General features: G+C 34.6%; 1 protein-coding gene and 1 pseudogene across 1 annotated transcript; one reads left to right on the forward strand and one right to left on the reverse strand.

The window, feature by feature from the left end:
• The first annotated feature begins 3,962 nt into the window (after positions 1 to 3,962).
• LOC106325866 lies at positions 3,963 to 5,008 on the forward strand (annotated as a pseudogene).
• Positions 5,009 to 12,764: 7,756 nt separating this feature from the next.
• LOC106326294 lies at positions 12,765 to 13,305 on the reverse strand. Its single transcript, XM_013764307.1, has one exon. The coding sequence runs from the start codon at positions 13,151 to 13,153 to the stop codon at positions 12,905 to 12,907; it is 249 nt and encodes an 82-aa protein (XP_013619761.1). The 5' UTR covers positions 13,154 to 13,305; the 3' UTR covers positions 12,765 to 12,904.
• Between the last annotated feature and the right edge of the window lie 4,057 nt (positions 13,306 to 17,362).

Raw genomic sequence — 17,362 nt, forward strand, 5'->3', positions numbered from 1 at the left:
TAAATATTCAAACTAAATAATATATATATAAATACTAATGATTTAAAGCAACAAGATTGACTGATCAATTTAGTTGTCCAGTTGAAATCTTTCAAAAGTATGTGAAAGATTAAAGTCAAAGTAAATATGGATTTAGAATAGTAGTTATATTTTACTAACCAAAATACCGAAAAAAACCGAACCGAACCGAAACCAATCCGATATCTGGATTGAACACCCCTAATCCAAATGAAGCCAAACTATTGTTTCATTCTCCAAAATATAATAAAAATAATAACTTAATTCCCGCGGATCTTATCCTAGTGAATGAATAATCGGTGATAGTGATTAATGATCCTTTGTATTTATAATGGAGCCTTGGAGTTGGGTAAGGAAAAAAAAAAGGAAAAATTTCAAAGTGATTTTCCTTTTCTTTAATCACTACGTGCGTGTTAAGTTTTAACGCCTAATTCTAGTTTTTATGATTAATTGACTACCAGGTGTTTTGCCCGCGGATGCGGACATAATCATTTTACGAATACTTATTATTTTATGTCTTATTAATCCAAAAATCGTCATTATAAACTCTAATTGGTGAATATATTGAAGAAATGAATTTATAGTGAATTTTTTGTTCCTCAAAATGTATACCAATTATGTTAAAATTTTAGTCAAATTATTGAAAGGTAGATCCCACTTTTTTTCTTCTAAATTTCCCATGGAGGAATGAATTTATAATAAAAAAAATTCTCTATGCAATTTTGATAAGGAACAAATTGAATAAAAATCATATTTTTTTTCAACTCCTCAAAAGAAATTTTATTTTTTATTTTGTTCATTTTTATTCTTCTTCTAGTGGTCACCAAACGAAGCTATAGTGTTTCACGGACTAAACTGGTTTAAAGTAAAAGCAAAAAAATTTGTTTTGAACTCAGTCACAAGTTAAGTTATTATTTATGATTTTAAGTAGTTAAATAAAACATCAAATTATTCATACATGTCAAAAAACGTTCATCAAACTATGTACTTATTATTGTGTTAAAAGTTTTAAAACACTCATATATTAGAAATAGTTTAGAAAATATCTTTATATAAATATTTTTGTTTGACTAATATTTAATTATAAACTATTTTATATCTTAGTTTTATAACTTTATAATAAAAAAATATTGTTTTCAGATAACAACATAATATATATAAGGATTCTCTTAATTTTTAAATATATTTTCACAATTTTATTATATTAGTTTATAATTAATTATTTAATATAACATATAAATTTAATATTATTAAAATAAAATGCGTGTTTTATTATATATTAAATTCATTACGAGTTTTGTAAAAATTAATAAATACTCGGTTAAAAACTAATAATAAATCAATGACTTATATAAAAGCTTAAAACCTAATAAAATATGAAAAATAAGAATTTTAATATAACATATAGATTTTTTTTTTTTTTTTTTGTCAACATATTTTCATTAAGACCCATAATGGGTATAGTTTGGTTTAGGTACAAGATGGTTAGGAACAAACCACAAGCAACGTAAAAGATAAGATTGAGACAAAATAAGTGGAGTCCACGTGTTGCAAAAACTGTGGCTTGCAAAGGACTCTAGAAGTCTCCACCTGTTTCAAACTCGCCGTTCCAATCAGATCGTGTTACAGTGCTTTTTCGGTGATGCAGATTATAGTTTAACTCTTGCCGTGAAGCTCCAGAGATTCCTTCTACCAAACATGTACCGAATTAATCTCTTCGCAGTTGATAACCGAAAGAAACCGAAAGGCGGAAGCTTTCTCCGGTATAGTAGTCCTCCGTTGATTGGTGAACAAGTACTCTCCGGAAACCTCATCAAACTCGACGAAAAGCTCCGAATCACCATACTCTACCCCCATCAACAACATCATCTCGATCCTTCACTCAAGGAGAACCTATGCTTCAAAGTAAATCTTTATGACAAAGCAAGGATTTACACACGCATGAGAGATGGAACAAGCAGCCAAAAAGGAAGGACGCCTTCGATCTTTCGGACATAAGCTTTAAAACCTAGCAAAGAGATTAACAGTTTTTACAAAAAGAAAACAACGAAAAGATAAATCCGATTTTACGGAAATGATAATCGGACACAGCCGAAAGAGACACCGACACTAAGCCGGAGATAACAAAAGCAAAAAACAGAGATGGCGACCGACGGCAATATGGCCGCCGGCCACCGGATCGCAAGTTCGATTTGTAAACTGAGAGAGAAGTTGGAGCTAAAAGAGAAAGAGAGAGAGAATATATAACATATAGATTTAAATATTATTAAATTAAAATTCCTTTTTAATTATATATAAAATTCATTATGGTTTTTTTTTAAATTGATAAATCAGTGATTTAGCTAAAAATTATTAATAAATCAATGACTAAGTTAAAACCTAATAAAAACATGAAAAATAAACAAAATTGACTAAAATCATGGAAAATATGATAAATAAGCAAAATCAAAATAGTTATATATCTAACTAGGAGAAGACCGCGCTACGTGCGAAATTTGATGGATCAGTATGTCATCGTATGTGAGCATATATTGCATGATGTTTATGGTTGTATCAGTAAGATATCCAAGAGCAGCGGTAGAGAATTTGATCTTAATGGATATATTGGTTTGATTCGTATTCCGGCGATTTATATTAATGGTGAGATTTCTCTCTGCAAATCTGGTGGTTCTGCTTTGGAATCAAATAAAAGAGCATAATTTGGTTCCAGGTCCATGTTTAATGGAATAGAGGTGAAGTAGTTTTCATGTTCTATCTTGATGTAGTTATGTGGTCAGGTACATCTGGGTTTTACGTGAAGTCATGTTCTCTTCTTCAAACATATATCTATTATGATGTAGACGAATTTTATTTATTGAAAGTGTTATTTGTATTTATGAATAAGTAACATTGTATGGATATTATGAGATGAATACATAGGAGTGTTATTTATTGAAAGTGTTATTTGTATTTATGAATAAGAAACATTGTATGGGATATGATAAGATGAATATATATCAGTTAAACCTATTTGTGGCATATTTGTTTTTAAGTAGTGTATGGAATTTATTTTATAACGAAGATGACTGGTTAAAATTTGAAGATGGAAACACTTAGCGCACATAAATTTATTTTTGTTTAACATTTTAGTTATATCTTATATTAATTTTGTATCATTATTGTGTGTTTTTCTTAAATTTTTTTTATTGCTTTATGTTAGAAACATGTTTACTATAAAAAAAATTCATCTCCAGTCTCTTTACTGTAGACTAAACTTTCTAATATAATTGTTGAGATAATCCGAATAAAGGGATATTCTGATTTCATTTTGGCAATATTGATCATTTAACCTTTTTGCTTTATTTTAAATATTTTTAGTTTCGGTTCTATTCTAACTTTTGCATGTTGTCTTTTGTTCGGACGGTGCAAGTACGTACCCAATCAGTATGTCAATATTTCTTATGCTTTTCGTTAACCAGCAACTACTCCACAAAGTCAGAAAAGAGTATACTCTCTTAGTTTTATTTTAATTGTCAATTTGACCTTTTTACGGAGATTAATAAAATTGTGTAATAGATTAGTATATTTTTATTTAATGTATGATTCATTAAATAAAAATTATTTAAAAAAAAACTTATTGGTTATCCAAAAACGTAAAACATAAATTTAATGTACAAAATTACACTGAAATTGTAGAATGATATTTACTTAAAAAAAAAATAAATTAAAGTGACATTTATTATGAAATAGATAGAGTATAAAATTGGATGTATATGAAACAATTGATTTTTCTTGGAATCTACTCCAAAAGATTAGTTTTCTTTAAAACTATTGATTACATAGTGAATTTCCATTACGAATAGGTGCAAATACTATAATTAAAAAACAATCATTGGACTAAAAATATATGAACGCTCCAAAATCTTATGTTAAAAAAAACAGTCTAAATCACTTCACAAATTGTATGTTCTTTTTTTTTTTCACCCGACAAATTGTATGCTCTCTTTGTATTGAGAACCTTTGTGGATAGGAAGAAGACAGTAAACCATATCATAAGTGTCCACGTGGCAAAACATAGAACCTATTTCAGATTTAGGTGTTTTGAAGAAAAAACACTCCTTGTGTCACCGTACATATCGGGCCGCCCTTTCCTACCACCGGCCAAAAAAAAAAAAAAATTCCACAACACACCATGTCCACTCTTTCTCTCTCCCCGTCTATCACCAGCACCCATGCGCAATTTAGCCACCCATCTCCTCCATGTTTATCCTGCGCCGCCTCCCCCTCGCACGCAATCTCCGCTTCTCCTGTTATCTACTCCCGTAACAACCGTGTCGTCTCCATCGTCACCGCCGCGGCGGTTCTCCAGGACGCCTCTCTCTGGACCCAGCTCCTCTCTCTAATCGAATCCGCCGCCGAATCGCTATTCCACATCTCGATCGAAGATTATAACTCCCATGATCTCGTGGCTTCCTACACCCGGCCCGGCCAGTACCTCCAGCTCCGTGTTCCCGATGTCGAGAAGCCCTTGTTCTTGGCGATCGCTTCTCCTCCTTCGTTTACGGCTTCTCGCGGTGCTTTTGAGTTTTTTTTGGTGAAGAGTATTGTTGGATCTACGGCGGAGATTCTTTGTGGGTTGAAGAAAGGGAGACTGTTGAGCTTAGCGCTGTGATGGGTAGTGGTTTCGATATGGATCGGATTGATCCTCCTGAGGAGTATCCCATGGTTTTGATTTTCGTCACTGAATCTGGACTCAGGTGAGGGATAAAGTCGAATCATTCTGCCGTCGTCGTACGACGGCGATTTACGAACGCCAATTCATATTCTCCAAGATTAGGGTTAGAGACAAACTCCATCTTCTCGGGCCAGATTACAATCAAAGCCCACACCAGAAAAAAATGAAACGATGAGTTTCATTCGACCAGGACACGTGTCGCCATGAAAGACAGCGACTTATCTACCTGGCGCTGACGTGTTTCAGTAGGAGAGATACAAATATTTATATATATATATATAGATTACATATTTTATAGTTATATTATTTAAATTCATAAATTATGGACTCAACTAAAAACTATTAATAAATTAATAACTCAGCTTAAACATAAGTAAAACATGACAAATAAGCAAAATTACTTAAAATCATGGAAATTATGACAAATAAGCTAAATCACTTCATAAATAATAGTATAGATTATATCCTTTTGATTAAAGCCAACAAGCTTCTATGGAAATAGTACTTGAATCACATGTGCCTTCCATGGGAACTCCGGAGCCTCTCTTTCAGAGGATTGTCAGATACCTAGCAGTCAGAGCCGGACTTGAGAGCATCCCTATGAAACATTTGTATGTAAAACAAATCCATTTATTTACATACATATATATTCATGTATTTATATCTAAACTTATATGATTTGTTGCCTCACTTAAAGCTATATGTATTCAGCTTTTGCAGTAGATTGTGCTATTTAATAGAGAACACGGTTTAAATTACACTTTTGGTTAAGTTTCCTTTTGCTTAATCATTGGTTAAGTCATCGGTTTAGCTTCCTTTTACTAAACCGTATACAATGTATGTATAAATACTCTGCTTGTACGTACATTGTTAATCTGAGAAAGTATTTTTTCATTCTGTTACAACTTTCTTGATATGGTATCAGAGCACATACTAAGCCTCCGCATTTGATTATCGATCTTCGTCTTCATCAAATCGATTCAAGGATGAGCGTTTCGATTCGTCAGCTAACGATTGACCTATGTCTCCGTTTTCTCCTCGATTTGATTGAACTGGTATCGCGAATCTCTCTCGTCTTCTTGATTCTGTTGTTCGCTGAATCATACTGAGTTCAATTCAACAAGGATCAATGGACATCAGTACATACTATACCGAGCTTGTTACTTTGTGGGAGGAGTATAGGAACTATGTGGAGATTCCGGTATGTACTTGTGGTCGTTATGAGTGCAATGCTGCTTCTTTATGGGAGAAGATGCATCAGAAGAGCCGCGTTACGAAGTTTCTTATGGGATTGAATGAAGCATATGAGTCTACACGGCGTCACATCCTTATGTTGAAGCCCATTCCTGACATTGAAGATGTCTTTAATATGGTGGCTCAGGATGAGAGACAAAAGACTATCAAGCCTTCTACAAGACTAGATACAGTTGCTTTTCAAAACTCTGGTCCTATAGACTCTGCTGCTATTAACCTTCCATAGTCTAGCTTCTATAACGGTCTTACTGACAATGCAGCTTATGCAGCGGCTTATCAAGGCAATTGATACCCTCCAAAGCCTGTTTGTACTCATTGTGGACGTAATGGTCACACAGTTCAGAAGTGTTATAAACTTCACGGCTATCCTCCAGGACATAAGTTGCATCAGCGGTCTTCACCGTCTAACTCCCGTGGCCAGCAATAACAGTCTACGCCTAAGTCTCAGTTCCCACAATAGAGATCAATTTCAACAAACTCAGACTGCTAATGCTGTTGCAGCTCCTTCTCTGAATCTTAACCAGTTCACAACGGATCAAGTTTAGAGTTTGTTGAATCAGTTGATTGCTCAAACAAGAATCAATGACAAGCAACCTTCATCTCAACAACCAACGGGCACTATTACTGAACATGGTTTCATGGCCTCTACTTCTACTGCTGGTGAGGTTTCGATTGTGTTTCCTTCTACTAACCTTCGTTTTGAAAACCATATTTTTACATTTCAACATCATTGCCTTTCCACTCTATTCAATATTACCCTATGGATGTTGGATTGTCGACAGTGGTGCTACAAGCCACGTATGCTCTGACTTGAGTTTGTTTAGTGAAGTTTGCCCTGTTTCAGGTGTGACAGTCTCTCTACCTAATGGCACTAGTGTACCTATCAGTCACACGGGGACAGTGCATATTTCAGAACACCTTGTTTTACAAAATGTCTTACATGTTGATAGTTTCAAGTTCAACTTGTTGAGTGTTAGTTCCTTATTGCAGAATCGAGATTTGTCTACTCATGTTTATTATGATTCTTGGTTTATACAGGACCATATTCGGGACTTGACGATTGGTAAAGGATTGCTCATGCATGGTCTTTACATTTTGGAGCCTCTTCCACAGCTTCGGTTTGAGGGGGTGTAATAGAGAACCCGGTTTAAATTAGACTTTTGGTTAAGTTTTCTTTTGCTTAATCATTGGTTAAGTCATCGGTTTAGCTTCCTTTTACTAAACCGTATACAATGTATGTATAAATACTCTGCTTGTACGTACATTGTTAATCTGAGAAAGTACTTTTTCATTCTGTTACAACTTTCTTGATACTATTGTTCCTTGTTTTTGAGTTTTCCCCCACTTCCAAGGCTGAAACAATAGCCTGGTGTACTTTTCATATCTTCTTTGCATCCTCCCTAGTCTGAATCCGAAAATCCAACTAATTTTGTCTCTGCAACTTGCTGGAAACTTAAACCGTAGTCACTTGTTCCTCTAATGTAGCCAAGTACTCTTTTAGCCTCTTTGTAGTGACTTAGTTTAGGAGTTTTGCATATACCTTGATAGATAAGAAGCTGCGGCGAATAATGATATATATATCTGGCTGTGTTGTTGCTAAGTACAACAATAACCCTCCTACTAAACTTCTATATTTACCTGCATCACGAAAGTCTTCATCTTCTTGATTATCTTTGTTGTAAGGTGTAAGAGGAGTAGAAATAGGCTTGCTGCCTTGCATACTGAATTTCTTCAACAGAGTGTTTGCATAAAAAAATATCTCCTGGAGCTTGTTTGATTTCAAGTCTTAAGAAATATTTCAGGCTTCCCATATCACTCATCTCAAATTTTGAATTCAATTTGTCTTTGAACGTCTGAATCATCTTCTCTGAACTTCCAGTAAGAATTAAATCATCAACATATAAACATATATGACCATTAATCCTTATTTCCCTCTTATGGAAACAATTTCAACGAATGCAAAATCATATGCCACAAGAAAACGAGTTTGCATCTACACCACAGACAGAAACCACAATTTGGACAGAAAGTGATTATTCACCAGGACCAAAACAATCTGGTTGAAGAGTTTTGTTTGCGTAGCTATGGGAGAACCTACTTGTTTTGAAGAAGCCGTAAGAGATAAGGAATGGAGACTTGCAATGGATGAAGAAATCAGAATGATTATCAAGAATGAAACTTGGTACCTAACAGAAAAACCACAAGGAAAGGAAGCAGTGGGAGTCAAATGGATCTATAAGATAAAGACAGATGAAAATGGCCAAGTGCGTAAGCTAAAAGCAAAATTATTTGCAAGGGGTTATTCACAACCTTATGGCGAAGAATACACTGAAACTTTTGCACCAGTGTCTAGACATGATACCATTCGGATGGTTCTTGCAGTGGCAGCTCATAAGCAATGGATACTACATCAGTTAGATGTAAAGTCAGTGTTTCTAAATGGGAAAAATTACTGAAGAGGTTTATAATGAACAACCTCTAGGATATGTTCAAGAGGGAGCTGAAGACAAGGTTTTAAGGTTACGGAAAGCTTTATATGGACTAAAACAAGCTCCAAGAGCTTGGTATAGCAAAATCGATTCATCTTTTATCAAAGAAGGATGCTGGAGAAGCGATAGTGATGCAGCCATGTATAATCTGATTGATGCACTTGAAATAGATACTATGATATTCCACATTAATTTTCTAGCTTAATATTCTTTGTCAAAATTATATTTGATTTTGATATCGTATTGTACTTATTCACTATTGCTATTCTAAGCTGGAAGTAGTTGAAAGAACTTGTAAGGTGTTGACTAAAACTCAAAAACAAAGTCTCCATATTCAAGATCACTAAGATCCATGAAAATAAAAACTAGTACACAGAAACCTCGTATATCATAAACGAGATCGAGGAGACTAGTCACTAGTGTGCAAATTTGTTATGTTGCAAAGCTTTATAAGGTTCCCGTTTGATTGGATTGGCCACTGATGGATGTTAGGAAGAGATTCATTGACAATGATAGTGTCTTTAGTCTCGTGGTGTATGCTCCTTCCGGTTGCAGTAAGACCACCCTCGTCACTCACCTATGCAACAATGTAGATGTCAAAAGTATGTCTTTGTAAGTCTTAATGTGGTATATTTAATTTAGAAGATCAACTGAATTTGAGAAAATTGAAGTTTCCATTAAATTCTTCTGGTATTCAATTATGTATTTCATCAATTCTTTTAAATTCTCGTGTTATTGGATTATGTATTTGAAATCATTCTTCTAGCAGTATGCTAACATTAGGTTTTGAAGAGAATTTTTATAGCATTTTTATTAGATATGTACGTCAAACTTATTGATGTGATAGATTTGGAAATTTAATATCGTTATAATAGAGGAACAAACTTTTTTTGCATTCTGATATAATAAAATTGTATAGAAATAAGTGACTTTTATTATTCTTTTGTTAGTAGATTTTAATTTCACTTTTAAAATGACTTTATCTGTCTATATGGTATGGAAATGATTATGGTTTAATTATTTTTGTCAATCAAAATTTTGTTATATTATTTTTGTCAATAAAAATTATGTTCTTTATTTGTACATTTTCCTATAAAGATTCAAAGTTCATGAAATTTATAGGAATTGGTGTCTATCAAAATTAAGAGGGTGTTATTGGTTTCTACATTTTAATGGATTTGAAAATCTAATCCAAATATATTGCAGGAGGAGACACATGAAGAAGATCTTGTGTTGGAGAGAAGCTTGCAAGTGAGAAAGGAGAGTATAAGAAACTGTAAGTATCTGTATCTCTCTCTCTCTCTCTCTCGCTTTTGATTTAAATATGTGAATGCTGAAATGTTTGTTTAACAGAGGAGACACAGAGAAGCTTGCAAGTGAGAAATGAGAGTATAAGAAACCGTAAGTATTGTTTAACAGAGGAGACAGTGTTGGAGAGAAGCTTGCAAGTGAGAAAGGAGAGTATAAGAAACTGTAAGTATCTGTCTCTCTCTCTCTCTCTCTCTCGCTTTTGATTTAAATATGTGAATGCCGAAATGTTTGTTTAACAGAGGAGAAACAGGAAGAAGATCATCTCATGTTGTTCGCTCTCTCAGCAGATTCTCTCTCGCTTTTGATTTAAATATGTGAATGCTGAAATGTTTGTTTAGGAGAGGAGACACAGGAAGAAGATCATCTCATGTTGTTCGCTCTCTCAGCAGAGAGTTTGAAGTTGCAAGTACTCCTGCAGATGAATGCGACATGGTTGTTGTGTTGCTTCATCAGATTCTTGTAGAGTTGAAGGAACTCAATGTGAAGTCGGCAGTCCTTCCTATGAAGGCTAAACCATGGGAATCTCCTTACTTGACCAACACGCACACAATTATGGGTACAATGGCCGGTCTCCTGGTTACGGTTGCCCTTGCCGGAGGCATAAACCCACATGTGTCCCTGCTCAACAAACGGTTTTTCAAACTCACCTTCCAGTTGTCGCTGTGGTTGTCTGCTTGGTTTGCGTTCTTTGCCTTGTTGGTGATCATGGTGATGACTCCCTCTAATAAGAGGATGTTAAGAAGGCTTGTGAAGGCCGCCTATGTTGGCGTGTCTGTTGCTTTGTTTTTCTTGGTGATTGCTTTGGGCACTGCAACGGTGGCGATGTTTAAGAGCCGCTATTGTTTAGTTGGAGCAGCGCTTCTTGGGTTGTTCTTCTTTGTCACTCCATTCTACTTCATCTCAGAGAGGATTAGGATCAAATTGTTCCAATGTACAGGTTTCAGTTTGACTGGTAATGATCCCCAATCTGATCAAGCTGCATACGTTCCAGCCACTCCATCATCTAGTCCACGTGCAATCCATACTCCATCTTCAGCCGGGTCAACTGGACTCGGCAACGTCATTTAGGAGATGGTAAGCTATGCTATTTCAAAATTTTATTCATTATAAGTATACCGTACTTTAGTTTATTGCATTTTTCACATCTAGATTTGTTTTCTCTTTGTTAACAGGTACTCGGCCAAAAAAATAAACCATGACTAAGAGTAGCACATTTATTTGATATTGCTTTTTGTTTTTGTATTCTTAAGCGTATATCTCTATAAATATATCAAGACAATGTTTATGTGTATATTTTTGGACAACTCGAGTTTGTTAATTTTCCTTTGTTATATTTGTCTACGAACGATTTTTCACCTTACTTCGCCTTGTTCATTCTCCTCACAGGAAGAAGATCTTGTGTTGGAGAGAAGCTTGCAAGTGAGAAAGGAGAGTATAAGAAACCGTAAGTATCTGTATCTCTCTCTCTCTCGCTTTTGATTTAAATATGTGAATGCTGAAATGTTTGTTTAACAGAGGAGACAGTGTTGGAGAGAAGCTTGCAAGTGAGAAAGGAGAGTATAAGAAACCGTAAGTATCTGTATCTCTCTCTCTCTCGCTTTTGATTTAAATATGTGAATGCTGAAATGTTTGTTTAACAGAGGAGACAGTGTTGGAGAGAAGCTTGCAAGTGAGAAAGGAGAGTATAAGAAACCGTAAGTATCTGTATCTCTCTCTCTCTCGCTTTTGATTTAAATATGTGAATGCTGAAATGTTTGTTTAACAGAGGAGACAGTGTTGGAGAGAAGCTTGCAAGTGAGAAAGGAGAGTATAAGAAACCGTAAGTATCTGTATCTCTCTCTCTCTCGCTTTTGATTTAAATATGTGAATGCTGAAATGTTTGTTTAACAGAGGAGACAGTGTTGGAGAGAAGCTTGCAAGTGAGAAAGGAGAGTATAAGAAACCGTAAGTATCTGTATCTCTCTCTCTCTCGCTTTTGATTTAAATATGTGAATGCTGAAATGTTTGTTTAACAGAGGAGACAGTGTTGGAGAGAAGCTTGCAAGTGAGAAAGGAGAGTATAAGAAACCGTAAGTATCTGTATCTCTCTCTCTCTCGCTTTTGATTTAAATATGTGAATGCTGAAATGTTTGTTTAACAGAGGAGACAGTGTTGGAGAGAAGCTTGCAAGTGAGAAAGGAGAGTATAAGAAACCGTAAGTATCTGTATCTCTCTCTCTCTCTCTCTCTCGCTTTTGATTTAAATATGTGAATGCTGAAATGTTTGTTTAACAGAGGAGACAGTGTTGGAGAGAAGCTTGCAAGTGAGAAAGGAGAGTATAAGAAACCGTAAGTATCTGTATCTCTCTCTCTCTCTCTCTCTCGCTTTTGATTTAAATATGTGAATGCTGAAATGTTTGTTTAACAGAGGAGACAGTGTTGGAGAGAAGCTTGCAAGTGAGAAAGGAGAGTATAAGAAACCGTAAGTATCTGTATCTCTCTCTCTCTCTCTCTCTCGCTTTTGATTTAAATATGTGAATGCTGAAATGTTTGTTTAACAGAGGAGACACCCCTTTTTATACATTTTATCTTCTCATACAATTTTCATTATGCTTATTCAGTCACTTTAAAATTTTACAAATACATGCAACATTTTATATGAATACAGTAATCAGTAACAACATTAGCTTAAAAGACTATTCAGATAATATTATTTTTCTTAAATGTTATAATATTACTACTACAAAATTTTGATAAATTAATCTATCTCTTTTTGTTTTTTCTTTAAAATTCCTAAGCACGGGTCTGCTTCGTAAATATATATGCCTTTGTATCTAAGTGTGTATATGGATGCATATATCATCAAGGTTTCGAATTCATTGCATCATCTTCCTCAACTATTTTGCGGGACTATGTATTAGTAACAATTTTGTATATTGGAAGATATATAGATCAACACATATTCTACCAGATACAAAAAAAAAAATTCCTCCGTAGAAACAATATGGATTGGATCACATTAATTCAAAAAGAGTCCCAACAATTTTCAAATCAAACAAGATGCTCATATAGATATGTATATATGTAAACATACATTAAACAAAAGCATAGTTAAAACTTGCTTATATGGAAACATTTTTTTAAAGAGAGATAAAACCTTCGCTGACAAGCAAGCCAAAGAAGAGGACAAAGAGACCAGCGCCGATAGATGTGCCCGGAGAAACATAGGGCTGAGAATAAGCCCCGAGAGTCAACGAACCTCCAACAAGCCCGATCACCAGAGATTGCATGTTTCTTCTGCTCACGCTTCTTTGCCTTGGCTGCGCCTTCTGATCTTCTTGTTCTCGCTTCTCTTCTTCTTTCTCTGACTTCCTTCTTTGTCTCACCATGTTTATGTTTCTCTGATGAGATGGAAAGAATCAGGTTGTGATTCTGTGATGTGGGTTTGATTGTGTTTTGTGATTTGTAATCTAAAGTTAATGATGGAGACAAACATGGTCTTTTGGGGATTGCTTGGAGTCCTTTTCATCGACAGATAAAGTCAACTGTTAATAGAAGAGTTAGTGGTGGGTGTATAGATCCAAGATTCTTGTATTAATTACTATTGTGTTATAAAACAACTAGTGGCCGGTGATAGTTGAAACTTCAGCTATAATATAGTATAGTGTGTACAACTATATATTGTCACCTACTAAAATAAAATATAATATGATTGTCATTCTGTCTGGTTTTAAGCCAAAAATAATATGATTGTCATTGTGGTTACAACGGTTGAGGTCGATTGCATTTGGAATTTCTGAACATTGAAACTGAAACAGATCGAAAATATTGATATATGTATGTATATATGTGGAGAAGTGTTTCAGAGAAGAAAAAAATATACATATATGGAGGAAACAATTATGGGGTATGTTTTTTTTTATATGGGTAAGTTAGTATAGTGTTCTTTGTTTATCAATAAGAATCTATTATGTATGTTTTCTAAAGCTTGAGAGACTATTTTTTGATGATTTTTTTAAGACTCCGAAGATGCTCTAAAGCCTTACGTATACTTAACCTTTAGAACTTGGGTTTTCACTAATCAAATCCCTCGGCTAAAAATTCGGTGAAATAAACTATCAACTTTAATTTCGTTAACATATGTTACCCTCCATCTAAAAAACCGTGACGGAGGGAGACATACGTTAACGGTTTATAAATTGAGGGTTTATAATGTTGAAAACTTAGTTGAAGAGGTTTTTTACGATTTAAAAATAGTTAAGGGGTTTTATCACTAAAAGTCATTAAATGTTTTAAAATATTTATTATCATTTATACATTATTTTAGATTGATTTATTAACCTTTAAACTAATTTATAAATTTTAATACATTAATTTATTATAAAATTAATTTATACAACCTAAATTAATAATTTTCAACACTACTTACAACTTAATATAACTTCAAAATATTAAATTATTTGATATTTAGCAATAATGATATAAGAAAATTTGTGTGTTTATATCGTCATTGTCAAATATTAAATAATTTAATTTTTCTAAGTTATATTAAGTCTTAAGTAGTGTCAAGGATAATTGGTCCATGAAGTCAATAATGTTATATTATTTTATCCTAACAAATAGCAGAAATTAAATTGTAAAAAATTATAAAATCATTGCGAAACTGCCGTATTAATCATATGTAACAGTATTAAAATATTTATGAAACTTTATAAATCGGTTATAAAGTAATGTATTAAAATTTATAAATGAGTTTTAAAGGCTTATAAATCAATCTAAAACAATGAATAAATGATAATAAAGATTTTAAAACATGATTTTTAGTGATAAAACCCCTCAACTGTTTTTGAATTGTAAAAAAACCCCTCAACTAAGTTTCCAACATTATAAACCCTCAACTTATAAACCGTTAACGTATGTCACCCTCCGTCATGGTTTTTTAGATGGAGGGTAATGTATGTTAACAGAAATAAAATTGAGGGTTTATTTCACATGATTTTTAGTTGAGGGTTTATTTTACGATTCATCTTTAGTTGAGGGGTTTAATTACTAAAAATCCTTAAAACTTTCCTGCTCTCGTACTTTGTTTCCGGATTGTCATAAATTGTTGTAACATGTCTATAAAAAATAGACTGTTTTTGGTTACAACATACAAAGTAACAAAACCAACTCAGAAGTTAGCACAAATATATTTTGATTAGTTACTTAAATAAGAGTGGTCAATCCGAATTTCATTTCAGTTCTACTCGTCAGAAATGTTCCAATTTATAAATCAATTCAGTTCGGCTCGATTCAAAACTCGGGAGAGAATCAGAAGAAACTAAGAACATTTCAAAAATCAATTTATAGATTTATATGTCTATAATCGATTAAGAAACTAATGTAGATTAAAAGAAAATTTGATTTTAAAATTTTGAAGTCAAAGAGAATTTCAGGAGATTACTGGCAGCAGAAAAAAAGAGAGCCCGGATAGAATCGGGTCGATGAAAGTTCAGAGACACCTAAACTATAACTCACACACAAGAGATTTCAAGAACACTTTCTTGTAAATTAGAAACCTTTTAAACAATCCCCTAGATCTGTTTAATCTGATTTATGCTCAGTCACACACGACTAGCGACAGACCAGTTTCTAATCTCTAAATCACAGAGACCCAAGCTAAACACTTGTTACTTGATCTCTGTAGCCGACAAGAACAAACCTCTTGTTCTAGCTTTTTCTCTCTTAATGCTTAACCTAAAACTCTCTTAGATTATCTCATTAAGTAGACACGAAAAAGACAATATTATATTTCCTAAAATCTTGCAAACTAGAAGATCTTCTTTGCTTTACGTCCAAGCAATATCTTCTATTTCCATAAGTTTGTGACACGTCATCACTCGTAACAAACTCGCCATACTGTGTTACACAATCACCGTACTGTGTAACACACTCTTAGCTCAGCTCGAACACGCTCACAATCTTGAGCTTACATTCTCCCCCTTTTTATCTGAATGTGACACTCTACTCAACTTAGAACCAGCTGTCCTAACATCAACTAGATATCGCTGTCGCCAATAGCACAGGATCAGAGCCTGTCGTACGCACAGAACAATGTCTTGCTAATGTAGTGCTGTTCTTAGTGAGTCAATTCAAGCTCTTCTAGCCACCATCTCATGATCGCAGCTCCCCCTGCATTATTGAATTACTGTCTCTCATTCTCCCCCTGTATTGAACAAATTTGAAATTCGAGAAACCAGAAACACAACATATTGATATACTTAAGAGTGTCAGATTACACAGCCATATTAATTCAAAAGAACATATGAAGCAACATCCAAGCAACATAGCAACATCGTAAACACTACAGACTTTCATTCGCTCAGAAGCTCTCACTCTGATCACTGTCCTGCTCCATTACAACCTCCTCATCCCGTGAAGGCTGTTGTGTGTACTGCGGGTATTCTCCCCCTGAGTAGATGCACATTAAGATAAAACAAACAAGATTAGAGACGCATAAAATTCAAGAAATGACTACAAGTATGACACCCTTACTCCTCAAGCGAATCCGAATGTTTTTCAGATCAGCTATGGTTCGCTCAATGTCAGCTAAAAGATCCACAGACCGAGCATCAGCACCCTGTCCTCGACCTGCCTTGATGTCTTTGACAACGAGCTTCGGATATCCTGTGTACTCATCATCTTCTTCAAAAGACAACACAGTTCGTTGATAGTCAATGACTTGCTGAATCAGCGTAGGGAAGATGATCCTCCGAGACTTGTCAGTGTTAGCGTTAGCTGAAAAACTGATGATCTGATCATAAACGGACTGACCAAAATCAAAACTCCTGTGATGATGAAGCATGTAGAGGAACTTGAGTCGCTCCTAATTCATTGAAGTGTAGTTAGTCGTAGGTATCCAGTTGGAATGGAGTAGCATCGACGTACGGAGTCCATCGACTCTTCTTTTTACAGTGATTCTTCCTCCTTCTCTAGGTCTTAATCAGAGTTCCATGATTCCCAACGCCTTTCTAAGACCCAGAAAGGTGTTGTGATCCAATGGTTTGGTAAAGAGATCTGCAAGTTGTTTCTCAGTTAGGACATGCTCTAATATCACAATCCTCATTTCCACTAACTCTCGCACAAAGTGATGTCTGATATCCACGTGCTTAGTACGTGAATGCTGAACTGGATTTTTAGACAGATTTATAGCACTCATGTTATCACAATGAACAAGCATAGGAGCAGAGGTGATACCGTAATCGACAAGCATTTGTCGCATCCAAAGGAGCTGCGTGCAACAACTTCCTAGTGCAATGTATTCAGCTTCTGCTGTGGATAGAGAGACACAGTTTTGTTTCTTGCTATGCCATGAGACCATGTTGTTTCCCAAGAAAAAACAACAACCCGATGTGCTGTGTCTGTCATCTAAGCAACCTGCCCAATCAGCATCACAAAAACCTGCAAGATTCACATTAGTCTCAAATGTATAATGAAGACCAAAGTCAAGGGTGCCTTTCACGTATTTGATAATACGCTTTACTGCATTCATGTGAGACTCTTTTGGTTTAGCTTGATAGCGAGCACAAATCCCCACACTGAGGCATAGATCAGGACGA

This window comes from Brassica oleracea, chromosome C2 (genome assembly GCF_000695525.1).
Source record: "Brassica oleracea var. oleracea cultivar TO1000 chromosome C2, BOL, whole genome shotgun sequence".
Taxonomy (NCBI): domain Eukaryota; kingdom Viridiplantae; phylum Streptophyta; class Magnoliopsida; order Brassicales; family Brassicaceae; genus Brassica; species Brassica oleracea.

Excerpts from the sequence above, each read along its gene's own strand:
- LOC106326294 (XM_013764307.1), bottom strand. The coding sequence starts at position 13,153 with ATGGTGAGACAAAGAAGGAAGTCAGAGAAAGAAGAAGAGAAGCGAGAA.